This window comes from Cricetulus griseus, chromosome 4, assembly GCF_003668045.3.
Source record: "Cricetulus griseus strain 17A/GY chromosome 4, alternate assembly CriGri-PICRH-1.0, whole genome shotgun sequence".
Classification (NCBI taxonomy): Eukaryota; Metazoa; Chordata; class Mammalia; order Rodentia; family Cricetidae; genus Cricetulus; species Cricetulus griseus.
This window is the reverse complement of record NC_048597.1, coordinates 176,302,049-176,324,480: the sequence shown is the minus strand read 5'-3', so window position 1 is coordinate 176,324,480 and position 22,432 is coordinate 176,302,049. Positions and strand designations below refer to the sequence as shown.

The 22,432-nt window shown below is 46.6% G+C and overlaps 1 protein-coding gene across 1 annotated transcript in view; it reads right to left on the bottom strand.

Moving 5' to 3' along the window:
* Positions 1 to 275: 275 nt before the first annotated feature.
* The window catches only part of Megf11 (multiple EGF like domains 11), a 205,989-nt gene continuing 183,832 nt past the window's right edge, over positions 276 to 22,432 (bottom strand). The window contains exons 14-23 of the mRNA XM_035444222.1: positions 18,247 to 18,375; positions 16,988 to 17,116; positions 16,422 to 16,550; positions 15,854 to 15,982; positions 14,403 to 14,639; positions 12,940 to 13,058; positions 11,026 to 11,092; positions 10,510 to 10,611; positions 8,111 to 8,167; positions 276 to 2,076 (exon numbers count right to left, since the gene is read on the bottom strand). Coding sequence (XP_035300113.1) covers positions 1,853 to 2,076; positions 8,111 to 8,167; positions 10,510 to 10,611; positions 11,026 to 11,092; positions 12,940 to 13,058; positions 14,403 to 14,639; positions 15,854 to 15,982; positions 16,422 to 16,550; positions 16,988 to 17,116; positions 18,247 to 18,375 — 1,322 coding nt within the window. The 3' untranslated portion in view covers positions 276 to 1,852. The remainder of the gene's footprint in view (positions 2,077 to 8,110; positions 8,168 to 10,509; positions 10,612 to 11,025; positions 11,093 to 12,939; positions 13,059 to 14,402; positions 14,640 to 15,853; positions 15,983 to 16,421; positions 16,551 to 16,987; positions 17,117 to 18,246; positions 18,376 to 22,432) is intronic.

Sequence of the window (22,432 nt, the reverse complement as noted above, 5' to 3'; positions counted from 1 at the left end):
CTGGTGCACACAGAATGACTCAGGTGTATGTGTACTAATGCAATGCAGGCAGGCCAGGCTGGGACTGGGGTTTCCTTTCCTTTCCTTTCCTTTCCTTTCCTTTCCTTTCCTTTCCTTTCCTTTCCTTTCCTTTCCTTTCCTTTCCTTTCCTTTCCCTTTCCCTTTCCCTTTCCCTTTCCCTTCCCTTCCCTTCCCTTCCCTTCCCTTCCCTTTCCTTCCCTTCCCTTCCCTTTCCTTCCTTTCTTGGTTTTTCGAGACAGGGTTTCTCTGTAGCTTTGGAGTCTGTCTTGGGACTCTGGCTGGCCTGGAACTCACAGAGATCCACCTGCCTTTGCTTCCTGAGTGCTGGGATTAAAGGTGTGCATCACCACCACCACCACTTGGCTTGGTGCTCATCATTATTGAGCTTTTACTGGGCAAAATTTGGTAAAGCAGGCATAGAAATCGTGAAACAGCTGCACTTTTGAAATAATTACTCTTCTCCTTTTCTGTTTTGCCTACTATCACTGATGGGGCAGAAGAAAGGGACTCTATTAAATTCTTGTTTTTGAAAACGCAAGTTGTCAGAAGTATGCTGTATTTTAAACTCCAATTTTGGCTCTTATAATTTGATGGACCATACCTATATGTATACAGACTTTATGATTAATATTAGAACAATTCATGTCCATGTACCAGTTCTCTTACATACACGAAACAGATGTTGATGGTAGCAACAATCAATAGCACATCACATTTCAGGTGCTTTAAACTGCCCCTTTTCCTTCCCCAGGCCCCTTTTCTTCCTAGGAAAGTTTGTAAAACCTAAGCTACATGCATCTTAAGCATTGCTTCAGGCATATTAAGTACATATCTTTTAGCTGAATTTAGCAGATGTTGATGAGTAGCAATATCTTAAATGTTTTAAAAATCATACCCAGGGCATTTAGGGCTGAAGGTGATAGTTTTTGCCTTTCTGAACAGACTTTCTTGAACAGTTACCCCAATCCCATTTGGAAGTGCTTCTTTCAATCCAGGTCAATCTGTACTGATATTTCAGGTCATCAATTGTCTTCTTTCAGAGTCAGAGAATAGTCAGCAGAGCACACTAAGAGAGAAGCTTATCCCTCTTACTGCTTGTCCTGGGAGGGCCCATGGTCAGGGCTCTGTCTTACTGGGAGGAGGTCATAATGACCAGGAATATGGCTGTTCTTAGGTAGGTCGTATGGATTCTGGATATAGCTGGAGTTATGACCTCGGCCTTCTTGGACCACATTGACTGTGGGCTCTAAGGAATATAGTGAAAAATGAGTTCAGAGAACAGATTAGCTTTGTTGCTTTTGTGGGAGGGATGAAAGTTCTATTTAACTTGTTGGGGAGAGGAACTTTGGATATATAAATCTGACCAATACACGAGGATCAGGACAGGCTTGCTCTAGAGATGGAGACCTAAGGGAGCGTACTGTCAGAATTCCAGCCTCTGCTCAACGAGAGGTTTAGGACATCCTAAAGGTGTGGGTCTTATGAATGCCTCTATGATTAGACGTGAAGCTATCAGGAGTGTAAGGAAGTGATTTAAAAACTTGCAAACAGCGGTTATGATTGTTTTCTTTTTCAAACAACATTCAGTCTAAGTGTTGTATACTGGTTCCCCACCCTGGCTATTTCTACTGCTTATTAGTTGTGATTTGTAAGCAGAGTGGCACAAAATTTTGTTTTCCTGCATTAGAGGGGAGGGCAGTCCTGGGACGGAGTTTCTCCTCAGGTTCCTTCAATTGCAGCCAAACAGAGGAGTGTGTTGAGACAGAATGAGTGGAGGAGGGTTTGTTTTCACTTGAGATGCTGCACTGTTGCCCTGGTTTTGCTAAGTTACTTATGTGAGACACCTACCAACTTCATATATATTTTTATTAGATGTCGACAAGGACGGCACATCTGTGTACGGAGACCCCATGTGCACAGGTGACTTCATTTCTACATAGCTGCTTTCTGGAAGCTTGCAGGTGAGAATGGGTGGATCCTTAATTGTGGCGTAAGGGTTTTCACTGCTGTTCAAGGAACAAGTACTAGAACTGCATGTAGATTCTTTCATGTAATCTGCAAGGCAAGAGAGATTTCTTAGGACAAATGAGAACGTAAGAATTCATTTAAATACCAGAAACAGACTGCAGTCCGGTTTGTGTGCCTTTAGGATTCTGGGGTTGAAAAGACTATATGATATTGGACATCTTACTGACATCTTATTCAATGTCTTAAGGTATGTTTTCTCAGTTAGGCATTCTTTTCCCATAGAAATTTGTTGGAGGATAAGAAAATGGCTGGTTTTAGCACCGGGTGTTGGTGGCACACGCCTTTAATCCCAGCACTCTGGAGGCAGAAGAAGGTGGATGGATCTTTGTGAGTTTGAGACCAGCTTGGTCTACAAGAGCTAGTTTCAGGACAGCCTCCAAAGCCACAGAGAAACCCTGTCTTGAAAAACCAAAAAAGAAAGAAAAAAAAAAAGAAAATGGCTAGATTTTATCATCCGACACTAGCTCAAGATTATTCACAGTATGCATTTGCATGTATCATTTATGTTACACAAATGCTAGCTGGTATGTTATGGTGTGGAAACACAGAGAGATACAGAAACTTGGCTATGGTCATTAGCTAGTAAATGTCACTGCAAAGCCAAGACTTAAATCTGTGCTCTGGGACTTCTTTGCCCCATGTTTTCTGGATAATGACTAGAAACTCTGGTTCAGAAGCAACAGTAGCAGCATATTTGTGTTTTAGTATAGATGTCAACAGTTTAGCAGCTTTTAGCAAATAGCAGCATCCCTGTCTTTCAGGACCTTATCCTTAGAGTGGGCTAACTGAAGTGTACCAGGTCTAAAAAAACCCTCAGTTTCAAGGTGGCCTTTTTTTCAAAGGTACCTGTGTCTTAGCAAGCTCAAAGTGTAGTCTAGGCTCATCTTCCCCGGTCCTTGGAAATGTTGACTGGAGCTTGTTTCAGTTGTACCCTTCTCTATAATTAGAACTTTAGTTGCACAAGGGTGCAGAATGATGTCTAATAAAAATGAGATGAAGTGACAGTAACTCTACTGAAGGAAGAAGATCCCTTAGTGACTAGAGTCACAGTAGTTAACTGCTACTCTCCTTCCCTTTGGGGGTGATGCTCTATCTGTGTGCAGTAAACTAGTCTGACAGTTGTGACCCTTAGCTGTGAGGCAGGCAAGGTGTCAAGAGCTTGACAGTCAAGAGGCCTCTCACTTCTAAAGTCTGTGGAAGTTAGCTGGTGAAATTCATAGGGAATCTTCTCACTACAACCACCAGAGTTTACATTTGGGGCTGTTATCTAAGCTCCCTGCCCCAGCTGTGATTTTACTGAAAATGTTAGAAAGTGAAAGCCACGTGACTCCAGGGGACCTGGGTGTGCGAGTGGCTGAAGTAACAGATGTGCACCACCATGAATGGTCTGTTCTGTAGCAGGGCTGGTGCAGAAGGATTTACTCTGCCCATTGGCAGGTCTTGTTTTAGAAGGAAGTATTTCCTTGGTTTTATGTAACAGTGCATTCACCTGCTAGATCCTTCAGGTGTTCAGAGTGCTGTGACACAGCAGAGCAGTAACTCCCCCCTCCTCTTGTCAGTGCTTTCGAAGAAATTGAGACTTAGAGTGGGAAAGTAAACTCCTCATGGTCCCACTGCCTCTCAGTAACAAAACTAGTTCCAGAAGCAAATTCAAAGCTCACAGGCTGGGAGAGAAGTTGGCTTTAGTCTGGTTGGTCTAAGACTGACCTTTGTGTAGCACCTGACTCAGGGAGGAAGAAAAAAACATTCTTGCTAGATAATGAGCAGTCTCAGGCAGTTCTAGCTGGGACTGAAGGTAAATAGGTACTTCTACTGGTGGAAGCCTAACCACATAGAGAAAGGTGGCCTGGGTTCTGGATTGTGACTTGCCTCAAGCCATTTTAGTTTGCCTTAGTACAGGAGAGAGGTGTGAACCTGAAACCCCCCCAGTCAGTCCCAATATGGTTGGTCTAAACTCATCAGGCAGAGGGAGAGGTGTAGGACTTCTTGTATGAAAGCTGTTAGTTACTAATCACCACTGTGTTGGTTATATATTATGTGGAATGGGGGAATGCTTATTTTGTGTAGTACTTGAAGAGACCTTCAATCCAGTTTGTTATTCGAAATTTAGACGCTGGGTGTGATTGGGCACATCTGTAATCACAGCATTTGGGAGGCAAAAGCTAGCCTGGTTCACACATCAAGTTCCACACCAGCCAGGGCTTTAGAGTGAGACCATGTTTCAAACCAAAGAAAGAAACTTGGTGGGGGGGATGGGCAGGAAGGGACTGCTATTACTGTTTAGAAATGAGGAAACCAAAGCTCAAAGTTTGTTAGTCTAATGCTCAGTGCTTAGGACTCAACCACTCTCTTATCTGACAATCATGATGTTTTTCCATCAGCATATCTAGTTAACCTGGAGTGTAAGCTCTTTACAGCTGCTTCAGTTTATCCTTCCTAGAAATACCAAGGCCTGCTGAGAAGAAAGGCTAAACTTCAGGCTTAGTGGTTGAGTTAGAGTAGTGGGAAAGCCTGAGAGCCTTACCCAGCTGTGTTTTCACCAGAAAGTGAAACAGTGAGCTGCTCTCAATATTTGATGATGTAATGTTAGATTTTATCCATTTCAGTATATTCCTTCTCCTGAGCTAAGTTGGAGCTGGGGTGAGGGATTAGATTAAGAACTGAGAATCTTCTATACAAGGTTTGCAGGCCAAGACAGGATGGAGAAATCCATGGAGTTATCCCTGCTGGAAACTGGAGGAGATATGGGGTAAACAAGCTAGAAAACTCAGCCCCAGGAAGCCAAGCCTTTCTCTTGTTGAGTCATCCACCTGCCTGCTGTGATAGCAGGGTGTGGGGAAGAATAACCAGCTGGGCTAGGATACTTCCTCATCCCTCCACAACCCCACTCCCACCCAGTGCCTGCTCCTCAGGCTCTGTGCAAAGAAAGGGGAAGCATGCAGTCCTCCAAGTGCCTTGGCATTTACTGTCCTTATTTCCTCCTCTGGACCCTCAGCAGTTGTGCATGTAATCACAGTCAAGATGGATTTCTGAACTGAACGTCTTCATTTTTTGAGGAAGCACAAGTCTAGAGAGGAAACAACTTCCCAAAGTTGCTTTCTGAATGTGTTCTGAACCTACTACGGCCTGATGCCCATTTAAGGCCCAAGTTACTCAAATGTATGTGGAAACCCAGGCACTAGGTATCTTTTTCTCACCTGTGAGCTTCTGCTATCATTAGGAGGCCACACTGCTGCTTCTGTTCCTGAGGTTAAGTTAGCATCCTTTACTTCAATGAGACATAGTATATGGGGAGGGATGGGACCTGTGTGAGTGTCAGGTGGTGTCCACAAGAGTTGTCAGGATGTCAGTGGGCTTCTAAATGTCTGAGAACCCAGAGTTACTTGAAGGAGTGGGTAGCAGGGAGCACAGGTTGGGGGAATGGCAGTACAGGCTCAAGAATTCCCAGACAGAAGGTGGAGAGAAATGAGTTTTCTTCTGTCACACTTTGAAAGCATGACAGGAAGGAATTGGACATGAAATAATTTCTTGTATAGTAATTATGCTGAAGGAGAAAAGGGAAGACAGCTGCTTTGCTGTGTAAGCAGTCTCCTTCAACCTCCTAGGGTGACAGTGAGTGGAGTTCCCAGTTAGAGAAAAAAGTAGATGTTACCTGAATTAGGACTTTTAGAATGTCAGAGTTGGAAAGGGCCTTAGAGATGGTGGGATTACAACTGCCCTTAAAAAAAAAGAAAAGAAAGAAAACCCAAGCAAGACCCACACATACTGCTGTGTCTAGTGAGTACCATACAGCTGAACTGGAACCCAGATCTTTTCATTCTCTGGCAAGCCACCCCCTGCTCTACACCCCCACATACTCAAATTTAGTGAAACCCTAGACTCTTAATTAGTCCTGCTGGGTTTGGCTTGCCCCCGTTGCTTTAGGAAATAGCTTAAATTAGTGATACGAAGTAGCTGGTAGGATTTGTTGCATTTCCATACACTGATATTTAAGTTCTACATTGATATTTCACTGTCCTCTTTTTGAACTCTGTTGTGCCATGTTTGCCCCCAACTCTTGATGCACATTTGCCTACACAGTTCTAATTTAAAGCCTGATTAGAGCCAGTTGTGAAACAGAATCTGGCTGCTTGCCTGTGAGAGCCTCCTATGCACTCAGATGATTCCATTAGACAGGAATGCAATGATGCTGAGGCAGAGCCTGGCTTTCATTGGCTTTGTTTTACATTTATGGTTTTGAGTTTAAAAGTAGTTACCCTAATCACCATGCATAGAATAACAAGGTGTACAGGGAAGGTGTGTTTGTATACTAGTCTGGGGGCCCATCTGAGCTATTCTCCATTGAATCATCCATCTTCTCAGAGCCTCAAAGGCCTTGGGAGAGCTCTCTAGTTCCCATTCCATGTTGAGAAACAGATTTTGTGTCATAGTGAATGAGTGGCATATGGCTTTTCTGTTGGAAGCCTCACATACTGAAATGGTGTTTGCCTCCATTTGGATGGTTTAAGCCTGAACCCTCAGAAACTTGCCATAATCAAGCTCCAAGGGGAATACTGCCTATGGGCTTAGAACTTGAAAATGGCCTCCCTCCTCAGACAGTTCCCTGGGCTTTGGTGTTTTTTTTTTTTTTTTTTTTTTTTTTTTTCCCCCCGAGACAGGGTTTCTCTGTGTAGCTTTGGAGCCTATTCTGGCACTTGCTCTGGAGACCAGGCTGGCCTCAAACTCACAGAGATCCACCTGCCTCTTCCTCCCGAATGCTGGGATCAAAGGCGTGTGCCACCAACGCCCGGCTTCCTTTGCATATCTTAAAGCATGCTGATGGTCACTCAGCTCTGCTGTTCTCTTTCTTGTAGCACACACTACTGCCTGCGTTTTGCTCATCTCACTCCTGATAGCCAACTTCCTAAGAGTTGTAGTACATAAGATCCTCTCCTTGGTTAGGAGATAGCTATGCTAGGTCTCAAAGATCAGAACAGAAACCTGGGAAGTCTGTCCTGGGGCAGTTTAGACAAATGATAGTTGGATAATAAGTTACTTAAGAATAGCCTAAGGTACTCCTCTCAATTGTAGAGTATAGCCCCTGCCTCCATCTACTGCAGCAGAATTTGATGTGGGTATAAACCTGCAATTTGAACACACTTGCAGGGTGATTCTGGTGCAGAGGTAGATATAGACTAGCAGCTAGGATCTTTGCTGACTTATTACTGCTCTTTCAGTTTGACTGAGACTTTGAGACATTCCCAAAGACATCACGTTGGTACCACTTTTATGATATAGAAAAAGCACTTCCCATCCGACTTTATTGGATACCCAAGATAACCTTGTTAGATAATAAGACAGGCATGAGTCAACAGGACTGGCATAATTATCCCAACCTTGCAGATGAAGAAACAACCTTATGAAACACATGGTTAATAAGTGACAGAGTTCCAAAGCACCCTACCTAGCTCACATGTTCCAGCATTTAAACCTAGGACCTAATTGGGGTGGGGGGGCTGGACTTGATCTTTGATTTTTGGCTTCACCTGTAGACTTCCTAGAGGGATGGTCCACCTTGCATGTAGTTCCTGTGGCGTAGGGATCTGTCTTGACTTCCCTGCTCATGGGCGCAGAGATCTCTCGAAGGTAGGGCTGTTAACACTGGGCATCATTTGCATTCCTTGTGCCCCAGAAAGGCAGCAGGTGCAGGGTGGTGGTCCTTGCCAGTACAACAACAGAAGGCCTCTGGGGCAGGTAGATTGACTTTATTTCATATTTATAATCAATTTAACTCGTACTAATTGGTTGAATAATGATGATCTACATTTCCGAAGACATTTAGTTGGCATCTATAATAAACCCACAAGCATTTGCTAAGTAGGTGTAACTGCAATGGAAAGATGAATTCATTATTATTAGGATTGCTCCTCCTGGACAGAGCCACCCAGTGGCTCTGGGTCCTGTGACCTTTTTAGCTTTTTTGTTTTGTTTTTTTAAGTGGCACAGGGTTTGCAGTTTTCTTTCTGGCAGAATTCCTTGCCATTTCAGATAGGTAACAGGACATCAGGATTAGATACTCTACCTTTGAAGCCTTTGTCCATAATGTATGTGTTCTGACGTCTGTCCAGTCCACAAGTGCCTGCATAAAAACAGAAGGAAAGAAAATACAGGGTGAGATTTCCTTAGACAGTTGGTGGCTTCCCCCTACCCTTGCTTTTTTCTTTTTTACACAGAAAATGGTTTACTCCTAGCAAATTATTCTGGATTTAATCTATTCTAAATAGTTTTGAGCATAGAGGGATTCTTAAAGGGCTTATCACATTAAGATGTGCTACAGCACCCCCTGTTGTTGTTGTTATTGCTTTCCTCTTGGCCTGCATCTGCCTTTCAGGATGCCACCTTTGGTGTCTGTAGGTGAAGTGCCAGGTTCTAGAGGCACACAGGGTAAAAAATGAAGCCAGACCAGTCCTTATCTGGAGGGAACGATGAAGAGAATTCTGATTCTCTTTTCCCTTGGTTTTAGAATGGAGTTGGAGACAGGGTTTCTCACCTCTTAGCTCTGATGGGAGCCAGAGAGAAGACGACAAGTAGCTGAGGTACTTAGTTACTTTCCAGGAAGAACAATCACTCCTGGCCACAGCCAGCTTGCTCAGTTACTCACTTTGAAGGGCATGGGGAAGTAGAGCTTTGTTTCTGAAAATGTTGCCAGTGTTTTTCAGCCTTTAGGACTTCTTTCTTCATTTTGCTGTTAGTTTTTTCCTAGGTTCCCAGAATACATGGTCCTGAGCCCTAGCCAGAAGCAGGACATAAACTTGAGTTGATTGCTACAAGTGATCCCAGGGATGGGACCAAGTCTGGCTTTTCCAAGTTGGGACAGTAATGATTAACTCACAGTTAACCCTCTCCCTTCACTCTGGTGCTTTGTTTTGTTGGTTTTTGTTCTTTTAGATTGATTACTATTTTTATATAAATATATAGCCTATGAGTACACATGAATACAGATGCCAGAGGTATTGGAGCTGTGCTGGAGTTTCAGTGGTTGTGAACTGTCTGATATGGGTGCTGGGAATCGAGCAATATGAGTTCTTAAACCAGATACACCTTCGGCTTTAACTGAAAACAGTACCAGGCAAGGCAGTTGGCAAATACTTACTAAAATATAATTTAACTGCACCTAACTTGCCCACAAACAAATCCACTGATCCTTGGATCTTTCCTCCACATCGAGTTCCCGAGTTGAATTTGCAGGAGTTCGTGCCTATATACCCACCTTATACGCCTTCCTGAGTGGTACAGCAGAAAGCAAGCCATTCTAAAAGTCCCAAAGGAACCCATACCCTTTAAAAACCTGCAGCAAGTCATGCTGACCTCAGTTTAACACTTAATAGTCAAGGGCTTCCTTTGTTCTCCTTAAAGAATGGAGGGTGCCTACAATGTTAGCCCCTACTCCCCACCCCTTTTAGGAAACAGCAGTCCAAAGAGTGTCAGAGACTTAAGAATATACAAGCAACTACAAAGCTGAGTTGTGGTGAGCCTAGATCACCTCAGGTGTTCTTTCCCAAAGGCCACAGCCTAGCTGGCTGTGAGCTAACAAAGGCTACAGTGATTGAAAGTCTGTGGAACAAGGAGGAACTAGGGCTGAGCCCAGATGATGCCTGGGTGCTCCCATTCTATTTGGATCACAGTGACTTCAAGGGTGAAGTGAGGGTAGAGATTGTATTAGTCCTGGGGGTATGGAATGCCTAGCCATAGTTGAGAAACCCACAGCCAGCAGGGTCCTTGCAAGCATGCCTACTCAACAGAATGAATTCTGAACTTCATGCTTCCTGGACTAGAGACCTGTGGAAGTTGACTTAGTGTCAATGGAGCACTAAGAATCACCTAAAGCCCAAACTCAAACCTAGAGTTCTCTAGCATTCTGAGGCACTGCCCCAGGGTGCCCTACAGGAGCTACTTTGTAGGGAGGCCACATTCCTTGTCCATCCTTTGTACACTTTTGACATTCATTATTGTAACTGATACATGTGTTTCCCCTTTCATAACTCAGTTGCCAAGTGTCTTTTTCACAGCCCTCTCAGGCCATGTTTAAGCTCAATGGGAGATACTGCCTACTTTTTCCTGGTTTCTTGTCAATAACTCCACGTCATTTTCTAAGAAGATACAGTTTGAGCCACTGTTAGGTCTGGGGCCTTTCTAGGAATCATTGAACTTTTTCTCCAGAGAGCCAACCTACTGTTACCTACACCATTATTGGGTTGCATGTTGCAGAATGGAGAGTACAGCTAGGTTGTGTCCCCTCCATAAGCAACCCCAATTTGTCCATATCAGCTAGCGTGGTGAGGGTGAAAGGGTAGTAGGAAGGACTGGTACAAACTACTGCCTTTGGGTAGGGCATAGGGGCTATAGACTAATCTTGGGAAGGCTCCATGGGGTGTAGAGCAGTCTGTTCTCAGGGTGGAAGGAAAGGCTGGGGGGTCTGACCTGGTGAGTGTGGCTCATTGTGGCGGCTGAGGTGTCTAAGTTCAATGTAGAAGTCCTCGGGCGGGTACCTGGCCTCCAGGGCACTGATCTGGAAATGGGAGTCTAGTGAGAGGAATGACAGGGAGGAGCCATTATTCCCAGGGCCTGGATGGCAGGAAAAGGGGATGGGAAGCATAGGGTAGGGTAAGGGGCAGGCCAGAAGGAATCAAGATCTCCATGTAGCAGTCAAAAAGGCTGGGGTTACCTGTCCTTTTCTCCTCCCCTCCCATCCCATTCCGCCCTCCACTAGGGCAGAGGGGAAAAGGCCTTGAAAAGTGCCGGGCAGAGGATCCTTTTTCCGTGTGGCAAATACACTTTCTGTTTCCACCTGGAAATCTCCACATCCCATCCCTAGTAGTCACTGGGCCACAACCATGCTCTCCTTGTATACCACAGGGAAAGCCATGCTCAGGACTCTTGCTCAGTACAGAGATCAGGGTGGGACTGATGGGGAAGATGACTCAAACCACTACTGACCTAACACGTTCACATAGCTGTAGGGGGTCCAGCCTGCTGTGTCTCTGTCAAGGGACTTGTTACTCAGCTGTTTGGAGAGGAGAGCCAGTTAATACCTCATGCCTCAGCTGCCCTTCCCCAAGTTGGCCCTTGGCCCAGCCTCAGTGTACCCATCCCTAAGATGCTTCTGTGCTCCCAGGCCCTAGATGATTAACTGAGTAAAGGAGGACCAGGTAGATGTTATATGACAAGCTACCATGCTGTAGTTGAGGCCGATGAAAACAGCATATGCCCAAACCAAATTCGCAGGCCCCTATGACATACGGGGTTATGCTGCAGAACTGGGTTGTTCTGTCAGTTTCCCTTCTGAAATACAGGGCATCCCCAGCACAGAAGTAGGAGCTACCTGCAGTGCTTGCCCCTGGGCCATATATGAGAGTCTCTTTCATGTGACCAAGGGAGAGCTCCAGTCATGAGACTAATGATGCAGTCATGTCCCTGCATTCTCTTAGCTGTTCTTTATGTGAGGCAAGGATGTTATTTCAGACATGAGACATAGATACACAAGAGCCAGAGGCAAAGCTGGCTCTAGAATTCAGGTCTCAGCTGCCTGTCCCTTCCATGGCATCACGCCTACCTTTGCTCCAGATGTTCTGTCTGCCAAGAGGGGTTCTTGTCTACACAGGGCTGCCAAACCGTCTCCTACTGAAAGTGTAGCTGGCTCTTGTACAAATAATGTCATGGCCTAGAGCCTTTGTCTCATCCATGGCTTGTGGCTCTAGCCTACTGCTGCTTTGATAACATGGCTATAGTTAATCAAGGGCTATCTGTTGGGTAACTAAATTCTCTTCTCTTAGCTCCTCAAGCTTAAAGCTGAATGAAGCCTGAATACAAGAGTCTTGAGTAGAAGATGGCAGGCAGAGTGGCCAAAGCTATTGGACCTCTAGGTAACCTGAATGCAGCTTGCCTGTTTCATAGAAAAGCAGCCCCCAGATCTGTGGACTGGTGGTCATTCTTCAAAGGACAGATAGGGAAGAAGAAATTCTCAGAGCTCCAAGGAAGAAACCTAAAATAGGAAAGCTATGCTCCTGGTCCAGGATAGATGATGGTAAAGGAAGCCATGTATCCTGAGATTGTCACTCACCGAATGGTCCTGCCCTTCTGAGTATGTGTGTTTGGCACATGCTTAGGTGGGTGTCAGGAGGTGTGTACAGCAAGAGCCCCTCACAAACCTTATACTTGGGGTTGTTCATGTCTCAGTCTCTCACTCTACCTCTTGCTGGTCCATCAAGGGATGTACTGCATGCTGTCTACACGCAAATGTGATGAGGCATCTCTCTCTAAGGTTTGTAATATTTATGACTAAGGACATCTACCTATTATATGACCCAGTGCTGCGCTTGGAGCTGTCAGGGAGGGCACACAACTGGTCCACTAGCTAGTGTTTGGGTTCTCATCTGATGTGTGTATTGATGACATTTATGCCCAAGTTAAAGAGGCATCAAATGGTTAATTGAATAGTGAGTTACTTCAGAGTATATTGCTAACACACTGCAATAGTTTGTGGTAAGCACATACATTTTGAGTACATGTATTGGCCTACGACCAAAATGGCTACATGGTATACACAGGTATGGAATAAGATGGTTGCATGTGGTTCTGGTAGGTACTAGTTATCTATACACAAGGTGCACGCATGTTCCAGTGAGTGGGCAGTATGATGTAGTTGCATGGGATAGAGCTTGCTGTCTCCATACAACATACTCTTTACCAGTTACATGATTCAAAGTGTTCTCACGTCCCATGGATGCTAGGGTTACTCTTAATGTAGAAGTTCCACAGTCTCTATGTGGGGGTGCAGTTCCTTCCTGGGCAGAAGGGAGTATTAAATGAAGAGGATAGTCGGTGAGGGTTGGGGAGCCAGGGGGCCAGTACCTTGGTGGGGCTGTTCCTGTCCAGAGTGCTGGCCTGGCTGGTGGCAGGCACCCCGCACGCCAGTGTGTGGTAGCTGGCATTGGAAAAGCACTGGGCATGGCTGCTACTTTGAGACAAATCTGGGAAGAGAACAAGGAGCCATATTCCATCATATACCTGCCCTTGGTTGCAATGCCCCCAAAACTAATGCTGGGCTGGGTATTTTCGAGTATCCCCCACAAAGAGACAGCCAAATCCCCCACATCCTCCAAGCTGCCTGCCATTCAGTAGCCCTAAAGCAAGTGAGAGAGTCAGCTGTGTTTTGTTCTTAGTAATGCCAGCTTTCTGTGTAGCTCACAGACCAGGCTTGCTAATATAGGGGTGTTGTGGTCAGCTGGAAGCTATTGACTGCTGGCTCTGATGGCCTTATGTCTTTGAGTTGCTATTTTAGGTGGATTGGCCTTCCTTTGTTGACCCCAGCTCTTCGGAGGATTCTATAGGATTGGAGAAAACCCAGCCATTCCTGCTCATTGTCATTATAAAAGAAAACTGCCAAATCTTGATGGCCCTGGGCTTTCATCAGAGGATGTTGGCTTTGGCTGGACCCTGGAGTGTCCAGGAGGTCTCTGAAGGCAGTGTCTATACTGAGGCCAGTATTGTCTATCCTGTTCCTGGCACGCAGCAGGCAACACTTGGTAGGAATGGCAGATGTGGTCTAGGTGCTCTTAAATTAAGCATGGGTACAGGAGGCTATAGATCAGCTATGAGCCATTGGAAAGTCACCACCCTCTTCTCAACAGTGCAAAATCTACCCAATACTAGGGCCAATACATGGGAGCCTCTACTGTTAGCTAAATATAAAGCACAAAGCCTTCTCGTCGAGGTCCAGTTCAGAGGAGAGAAAGGATCTGGTGCAGTTACATACATACCTCACTCAGACTACCACAGAATGCCCATTGGCATTTCTACCATATCTAAGCACACAGGGCTCTGGCACACCTGCCAAAAGGACACTAACCAAACTTGCAGACCTCTCTTAAGTGAGGCACCACCCCTTACTACACTTCTGGGCCACTCCTCAGGGATGGCCTGAGGCCCTTCCCAGGGAAAGCAAACAGCAGTAGGGCACAGCTGCCAAGGTGCTCAGGCTTCACACAGGGAATCGTCCTCTGGGTTGCTTAGAAAAGTTTCTTCTTACTATGTATCTCCTGTAGACACAGCCAAATAAGAAGGGTGGGGATGTGGGAGGTGGCACCCAGCTTGAGCTCCTAGGAGCTTGGGCTCCAGGAAGCAACACCTTCTTGGAACTCCACAGACTCCTCCAACCCCCATTTTCTCTATGGGGTGACCATCCCCAGACCCAGCCACCCACTCTGCAGTTATAACCACCCATGTCGAACCAAGAATGTAGATCTTCTTGAGAAGATCATAGGCCTCCTGCTGGGTTGTATGGGTGAGGAAGAGATGCTGGGACATAGCCTGACCTGAGAGAGAGTAGTCTGTGCTGGTCATCCTCATGGCTGGGGTATAGGAGACACGGGGAGCCAGGTCCCGGCCTTTCTCTTTCTGCCGCCTCCGTCGCCAGGCAAACAGGCCCAGCAGTACCACAACCAGGAACAGCAGGAGGATGATGCCTGTGACAGCACCCACTGAGTGCCGCTCTGCTCCCAGAGCTGGACTGATCTTGGTGTAGGGATTCAGCTCATCCATCATGAGGGCAGCTGTGGGTAGAGGGAGGCCTGAGCCAGAGGTGGGTCTGATTCCAATAAACTTCCTGACTTTGCCTCCCTACCTAATCTCAACCCTCACTGTGCATCCATTTCTTCTAATGTCAGCAAAAAGATCAAGTCCCAAGGGTCACAAAAAGAAAATGTGATTTATATCTGAAGCAAAATAAATGCTTACTGAATATTTACTCAGGTCCACACACGAGTTGAAGTTACTTTATCGTGTCAGGCCTACAAAAGGGAACTAATTTACTTTTTTCCCCCCAGTTGAAAAAAATAAACTGAATCACCAAGGTTAGGTAACTTGTCTAAGTTCACCCAACCAGTAATTCAGTCTGGAAAAACTGGTTTCAGCTATTCTTCCTGCTTACCAGCTATGTGATTTAAAATGTCCACAGGGACAGTAACTCCAACTTCCCCAGGGAGTCATAAGCACCAAATGATAGACTGGTGTTGACAGCTAAGAACTCTGTTACTGCCCCAAGACACCTCTTGATTATACACATGTGGCAAGGTCCCTCTGTGACTCCTCTGGTGAGGGTCTTTTCTCGAGCTGTGCAGCATCTGGACCTCTCCCTGGCTGAAGAGAGCTGGCTATCACTATAGGGAGGCATGTGCTACATTTGCCTCAACCGCATGGCTTCAGACTACAAAATAAGTTTGTCTGATGTGGGTAATAAGAGCCTATTTTCTGCTCCCATATTCTAGAACCAACAATAGCCTCCCAAGCCTGCAAAACTTTACAAAGAGACTTTTACATGCACAAAGCCACCATTTACAGAATGCTCCTATGTGCCAGGCATGCGCTGAGGCCTTTCTTGAATTGCCTCAATTTGATCCCCTCAGTTGTACCATGGGGATGCTGCCAAGGTGTAGCAGTAGAGTCAAGCTGAGCCCTTTGGACAAAGGTCAGCATCTCATCAATTGAATATGGAGTAAAAGGCCCAGCAAAGAAAATGACCCGCCCAGAGACACCTAGCAGGGAGTGGCAGAAGTCAAACTTGGCATGATCCAACTTAGTGCTGAGACTAACTAACTCATGGGGGAACTCCCAGAGTATACACATGGAGAAGCTGTGAAGTGAGGCTCCCAACTATGACTAAGAGGTAGTGTCATAAACCTCAGCTGGTCTGATTAGAACTCTCTGAAGCCACCAATGATTGGGCCCTTTCCACCCCTGTCCAGACACTCTGTCACCTGTATGTTACCTTGGTCACACCTGATTCCTTTGAATCCAGGGCTGCAGTAACAGGTACCAGTGACATGGTCACAAGTGGCATTGTTCATGCACTCACACAGCTGCTGACACCCGTATCCAAAGGTGCCGGGGGCACATCCTATATGGAATGCAGAGTGCAACAGTGAGACACAGCCACACTCCACCTCTCCAATTCCAGGTGGGGAAGCCTGTGGCAACAGGACAATTGTATCCCACCCACAGTGAAGACTATTGAACTGGAGTGCCCATTGTACTTACATGGTTGGGGATGGGTAGATCAAATCACGGTGAGTCAGGGCACATGGGCACAGGAGAAGGCAGGCCTCACCTGCCTCTCCCTCTTCAACTCATTTAAAGAACCAGAAAATCCTGCCTTCCTCTAGTCCCTCCTTGCTCTGCTTACCACACCCCTGCCCTGTGTAGGATTAGCCTTAAGTCTAGAGTACAGGAGCTCTGGTGTCTGGGAACCGGGAAGGGGGAGGGCTGAAAGCAGCAACTTCCCCTACAGTAGGCAGAAGCCCAGCCCAAATACCAGGAACAGGGTTGGGGCAGCTTACTCTGTTCACAGTGGCGCCCAGTGAAGCCTGTTCGACAGGTGCATTTCCCAGTGATGTGGTCACAGCTGGCTCCATTCTGACACTGGCATATGTGTCCACAATCCTTCCCAAAAAATGCTGCAGGGCAACCTGCAACAAGACGACAGATCACAGTGGCTGTGGGCTCAGGGAAACTGCAGATGTTGCTGGGACCCAAGGTTGTCTGCTGCTTCCTCTGCAGCATGGGGTAAATGTGAGCCCCCACAGAGCCATCTGTACCCACTGAAACTCGTCTAAAGGGGTGGAGGGTGGGGGCAAGGTGATCCATGCAACTAGGGCCTCAGCAGCAGAGGACAAGCTCTGGTCTCTTTGTTGTTCAGACCTGGGATTTCTTCCCCATGGTCCAAGGGTCTGATCTTGTTTGCTGGGGTACCCTATAGCCTTGACCTTTCAAGACTGGATGATCCTGAGGTGTTGGCTGGTACTGGGGCCAGCCTCTTTCCCCCCTCTTTACAAGCCAGGACTATTCACAAAGTGACCAGTAGGCTGCAGCATATGACTGGGAGTGGCTGGGAGGCAGGGCTTACGCTGCGTGCAGAAGAGTCCAGTCCAGCCAGGGGTGCAGTGGCAGGCCCCATCCTCGGCGCTGCAGCTCGCCCCGTTGTGGCAGCTGCATGTATGGAAGCAGGCAGAGCCCCAGAACCCAGATGGGCAGGCTGTGGGGGTTGGGAGGGGGGAATGCAGAGGGAGAAGGGCAGGGCAGAGAGGAGCAGGAGGGAAGGGAGGGGAGGCGAGTACACATCAGAGCCAGGATACCTGGATGGACCCAGAGGGGCATCTCTTGGCCTTCGGGGACTTGATACACTATTCTCAGAATCCCTCAGCTCACCGCTGGGCCTCATCCCCTGGGACTGCTATGAGACCCAGATTCTCTGTCCACTCTCTTAATCTTGGGTGACTAAGGCAGCCTTGTTCCAAGGGTTCCTGAACCTCCATTCTTAGAGGGACTGATAGGGATAGAGGTGGAGTAACACGGGATACTGACTTCTCCACAAGTGCCAGGGACTGTCTCCTCTTTGAGTTCTTGTGCTGTTTGAGGATGGAGCCTGTGGCTCCAAACCAGAATGGAATTCCCCCAAGTTCAGCCATTTAACTGGGACCTCCTTATAGGTACTGGCTTTGTCTCATACATTAGATAGGGAGCTCCATAGGCCAAGAGCTGAGGCCCCTTTGGGAAGGGTATTTGCCATGGTATCAGACTGTAGTACCCTGCTCAGGCTTAAGATGCTCAATACATCATTTATAAGGGCATCCCACAGGGTACTCAATTTGTCCAGGGGTGGCTGCCCTAGCCCAGCACACCAGCCTCCTCCCCATCTATATTCAGACTGTTCCTTCTACACAGATGCTAATGGAGTATGAATTTTCAGGATTCACAGCATTGATGGAACTGACAATATTGATGCCTTTAATATCTGCAGTAACAATATCCATGGTCAGTACCAGTAACTCACCAAATTTGCTGTTTAGCTAAATGGAACTTTCAGGATTGGGGAACAAATGACATGGCTCAATGGGAAAGGTACTTGCTACCCAAACTTGGTGAATCTGAGTTTGATCCCTGGAACCTACATACAGGTGGAAGAAGAGAACTGACAATATGGAGTTGGCCTCTCACCTTCACATACATGCCGTGGCACCTGAACACACATCATACACATAGAAATAATACAAATAAATAAATGGGTCTCAGATGGATGCTCTTGTCTCCAGGAGAGTTTAGTTTAACCCTGTGGGTGGAGGCACCATGACAGAAAGAGGAGCACTTGCAGGGGCAGCAGCTTACCCTGTGAGCAGTCCTTGCCGATCCACCCAGGAAAGCACTGACAGGAGCCATCAATGGGGCTGCAGGTCCCGTTGTTGGCACAGGAACAGAGCTGGGCACAGTCCTGCCCAAAGTGCCCTCCAGCACACACTGTGGGCACAGGGAAGCCTGGCATCTGCCTTCTTTTTCAGGCTCTAAGAGCCACTACCCACCAACTGCATCCCAAGAGGTTCCTAGGCCACAGCCATGACCTGGACATCATCTAGACGGGAACCAACACCTGCAAAGGCAGGTCATCCTCCATCACACTGAGTGCCCCTCCTCCCACAGCTGCATCTCCCCCCAGAGGCCCATATAGGGGCATCACCTGTCTTGGGTCTCATAGATAGGAAGTGGTAAGGTAGGGATGGGCTCTTTGGTCTCTCAGCCCAGTGCTCTTAGACTACCTCCCAGCCTTCTGCTTTCCCCTGGGCTATCCTTGACTACCCTCCTAGACACATAGGTCACTGGACCACACACCTCCTTCTAAGGGTACTTCAGGCATTTCTTCTGTGCTTTTCCTATGACTAGTGTCTTCTAAATTCCTATGCCCCTCAAATCCAGCTATGGATGTTTTGCCTATAAGACTTATCTTAAGTGTCTCCTACCTTGGAACAATAAGATGGAGCAAATTAAGATACTGACATCCGTGCCAGCTACCTTAGTGTTCCCTAGCAGCCTGCATTTGGATCTTTTTTGTTTTCTTAGTATGTAAGCAAAACAATGTATATCATTTTCAAGTCACTTATTTGTGATTTTTGTGTTTTATATGAACTCCATCCTCTCTCTTCTTTGTCCCTATTTGAGGCTTCAAGTAGCTTCTTCCGTGAACTCTACTATTAACTGAGATGTAACAGCTGTTTCAGGCCAAGCCTGAGTCCTGCCCCTTCCGGTGTCCCCTACAATGCCTGGAGAGTCAACAGGTGTTCAAGCCACAAGAGCCAAACATCACCCTTCTCCCACCTCTCTCCTAGGTCCTCTGGCCTAAACTTTGTAAGGATGGAAAATATAGTCTCATTTTCTATTGTATCCGACTGTCCAGTGAACTCTGAGGAAGTAGTCCTTGAGAGTCACAACATTCTAGAAGGCTCTGCTACTGTGATCATCAGAGGACCAGGAATAGTTTGTTGTTGTTGTTGTTGTTTTATATTTACTTATATGCATCTGTGTGCAAGTATGTACACATGTGAACAGGTGCCTGTGGAAGCCAGAAGAGGACATCAGATCCCTTGGAGGTAAAGTTAGAGGCAGTTGTAAGCCTGACATGGGTGCTGGGAAGTGGACTCAGATCCTCTGCAAGAGGATCTGAGCCCCCATGGAATAGGAGTTGACTTCTTGGAGGAAAGTGGCTTCCTTTGGCTCAGGTCTCAAGCCAGGGATGCCATTACATCGTTTCCTCCACTCTGCCTCCCATTGCCAGCCCTTCCAGCCTGACAATGGGCACTGGGTAGCCAGAATATACATGTAGTCTCTACTTCAGTGAACACGGTTAGTGGTTGGGACAGATGATAAAGGCAGGTAGACCCAACTCTGCCTGAGGCTTTGGGTTTGAGTCCTAGATTTGCTACACATTCAGCAAATACATGACACATGCACCAGAAATTGTTCAAAACATTTCACAAATACTATAAGTTCACTTAATCTTGATAATGTCTTCATCATTGATCCCTATCACTGAATTCCCTTGACACATGAAGGGAGTTTAAGCTGTCCAAGATTACACAGCAAAGAAGTTCTACTGTTTCTTAGCTGAGCACATTTTAGCAAAGCACTTCACATCCCACCCTACGCCCTAGATCTATTTCTTCATCAAAATGGGAAGAGAAACAGGAGCCCCCACTTGCTGGCCTCAGACCTCATTTAGTAGCTACAGGTAGGCTGGCTGAGCAGGGCTGTGCTTGGCTTCCCCATATTTGCTGCTCAGGCTCCACCCTCAGCTTCCTAAACTGCCTGTTGCCCCGCCTCCTCCCTGTCTCTGGGAAATGCTTTATTCTGAGGATCCAGTTTGAGCCCCATCATCCTAAAAGGTGGCTTCCTTACACGCCCTCTCTTGGCTAAGGCAAAGGACTGTCCACCAGCTTGGTGCTGGAGCTGTTTCACCAGCCTTCACCCCACAAATCTGGACTGCTCTAACAAGGCAGTCTTCTCTTTGAAGTCTTCCCCCTACACAAGACGAACAAATTCACCCGCAGAGCCGCTAATGTGATCCAGCTAATGCATTAATTGCAAGACTTCTTAGCTGAATCAAGAGTCAAGCATGGGAAGGGGAGGAGGGGGCTGGTGAAAAGAAAACATTGGGTTATATTTAATCTATGTTTAATGATTCTGGGGAAGCACTGTCCATAATTTGTAACTCACTGGAAAGCCAGTCATTAGAAAGTGTCAGTTCAATTTTTTACAAGGTTTGAGACTTAACCAGGGCAGTTGCCATTAATAGCAAACTCCATTAGATCTATATGTGGAAAATACTCATTAGGCCAGCGGGCAATAAATCAGACGACATGGGCTGTGAGGGTTCCTTCTCGGGCCTCATAGCTCCTAATTTAGACTGGGCCTGGTTCTATTGACGGCTGGGTCTCCTATGTTTAATAAATAAACCTCAGCCTGTCAGGTGGTGATTAAACCATCCTAGGAGGGCTACAGGCAAATGAAACTGTCACATATGTTTCCCTGGGGTCCAAACTTATCATGACCTCAACACATCATGGAGTCAAACTTCTCTTCATGCATATTAAAAATAGCCCAGCTCAGCAGTGATGATGTCTCAAAAGAATGGTTTCCCCTGGAGGTAGTGAGCGCTTCACCAGGTGAAGTATTTAAGCACAGGCCAGGTGAGATTCTTGCCTAGGTGACTTTAGAGTTGCTGTTAGCTCTAAGTTCATATTATTCTCAAATGTCTTTACTCTCCCTGACTATAGTGTAAATTGTACAAGCTAGTATCCAAGCAAGGGCATGTCCTAAGCCATCCTAAGTAAGCCCTAACTGGCCTTCCTGGCTTACTCCCCATCTCTAGTTGCATCTTCCATCCATCCCCTGCTGCTGTATACTAGCATCCCAGGTTCTGTTATCCACCCTGCAGACTAAAGTCCAGGCAAAGATGTGCAGAATTCCTGGACTCTCTCCAACTGTCACACTGCCCTGGGCTTCAGGAGCCACCCATGGAGCTGTGGATGGTAGATGCTGGGGCCAGCTTCTATCTTGCCATGGTGGCTAATGCAGAGGGATTTTTGACAATAGTGTTGACATTTGCCACAGCAGAAATGTTTATGTCATGGAACCCTGTAAATGCTGCAAGGCATGTGCTTACCCCCAGAAAACCAGCTAGTTCAGGGAGCACGTTACAGTAAACTTGGTTGCCCCTTCAGCACTGCCTGGGAAGTGTGCTGCAGGCCTGGAGTTGATGTTGGGGTGAGCTGAGAAGTGTGTGGGGGCCAAGGATTAGTGCTGTTGACCTGAGGCAGGATAGGAGCCTATGACAGACCGGGCCATGGCCATTTCTGTGCCCCCACAGAGCCTCTGCCTTTACATTTCACATAGCCCTAGCTCTAGGTCACTCTAGATGTATCAATGCTCATTTTACCTTCCCACTTTTTGTTTGCTTGTTATTTATTTTGAGATAGAGTCTCATGTAGTCCAGGCTAGCCCCCTACTCTCTGTGTAGCTAAGGATGAACTTGAACTTCTCCATTCTTCTACCTCTATTTCCTGAGTGCTGGGCTTATGGATGTATGACACCACACCCAGTTTATGTAGTGCTGGAGATGGAACCCAAGGCCACATGCACTCTAGGCACTACCAACTGAACTACCTCCTCAGGCCTGGTTTTAGTTTTTTTGGTTAAGTAGCCCAGGCTGATCTTAAACACGTAATCCTTCTGTCTCAGCCTCCCAAATTCTGGGATTATGTGGGTATGTACTACCGTGCCTGGCCCATTTTTCCATCTGTTTTTAGCCAAATATTGGAGTCTGCATTTGTTTCTGCCACTTGCTAGCTGTGAGACCATAGACATGACATTTAACCTCTTTGAGTTTTTCCCTTCAGCAGCAGCATAGTGACTTTTTCTCATTTCACATATGTGCTGCTCAGTTCCCAGCAGTGTAAGAAGTGAGTCCCTGAACCCTTCCTGTTTTCTGCCCCTTTGTTCCCTGCCCTGGCCTTCCCACCAGTTG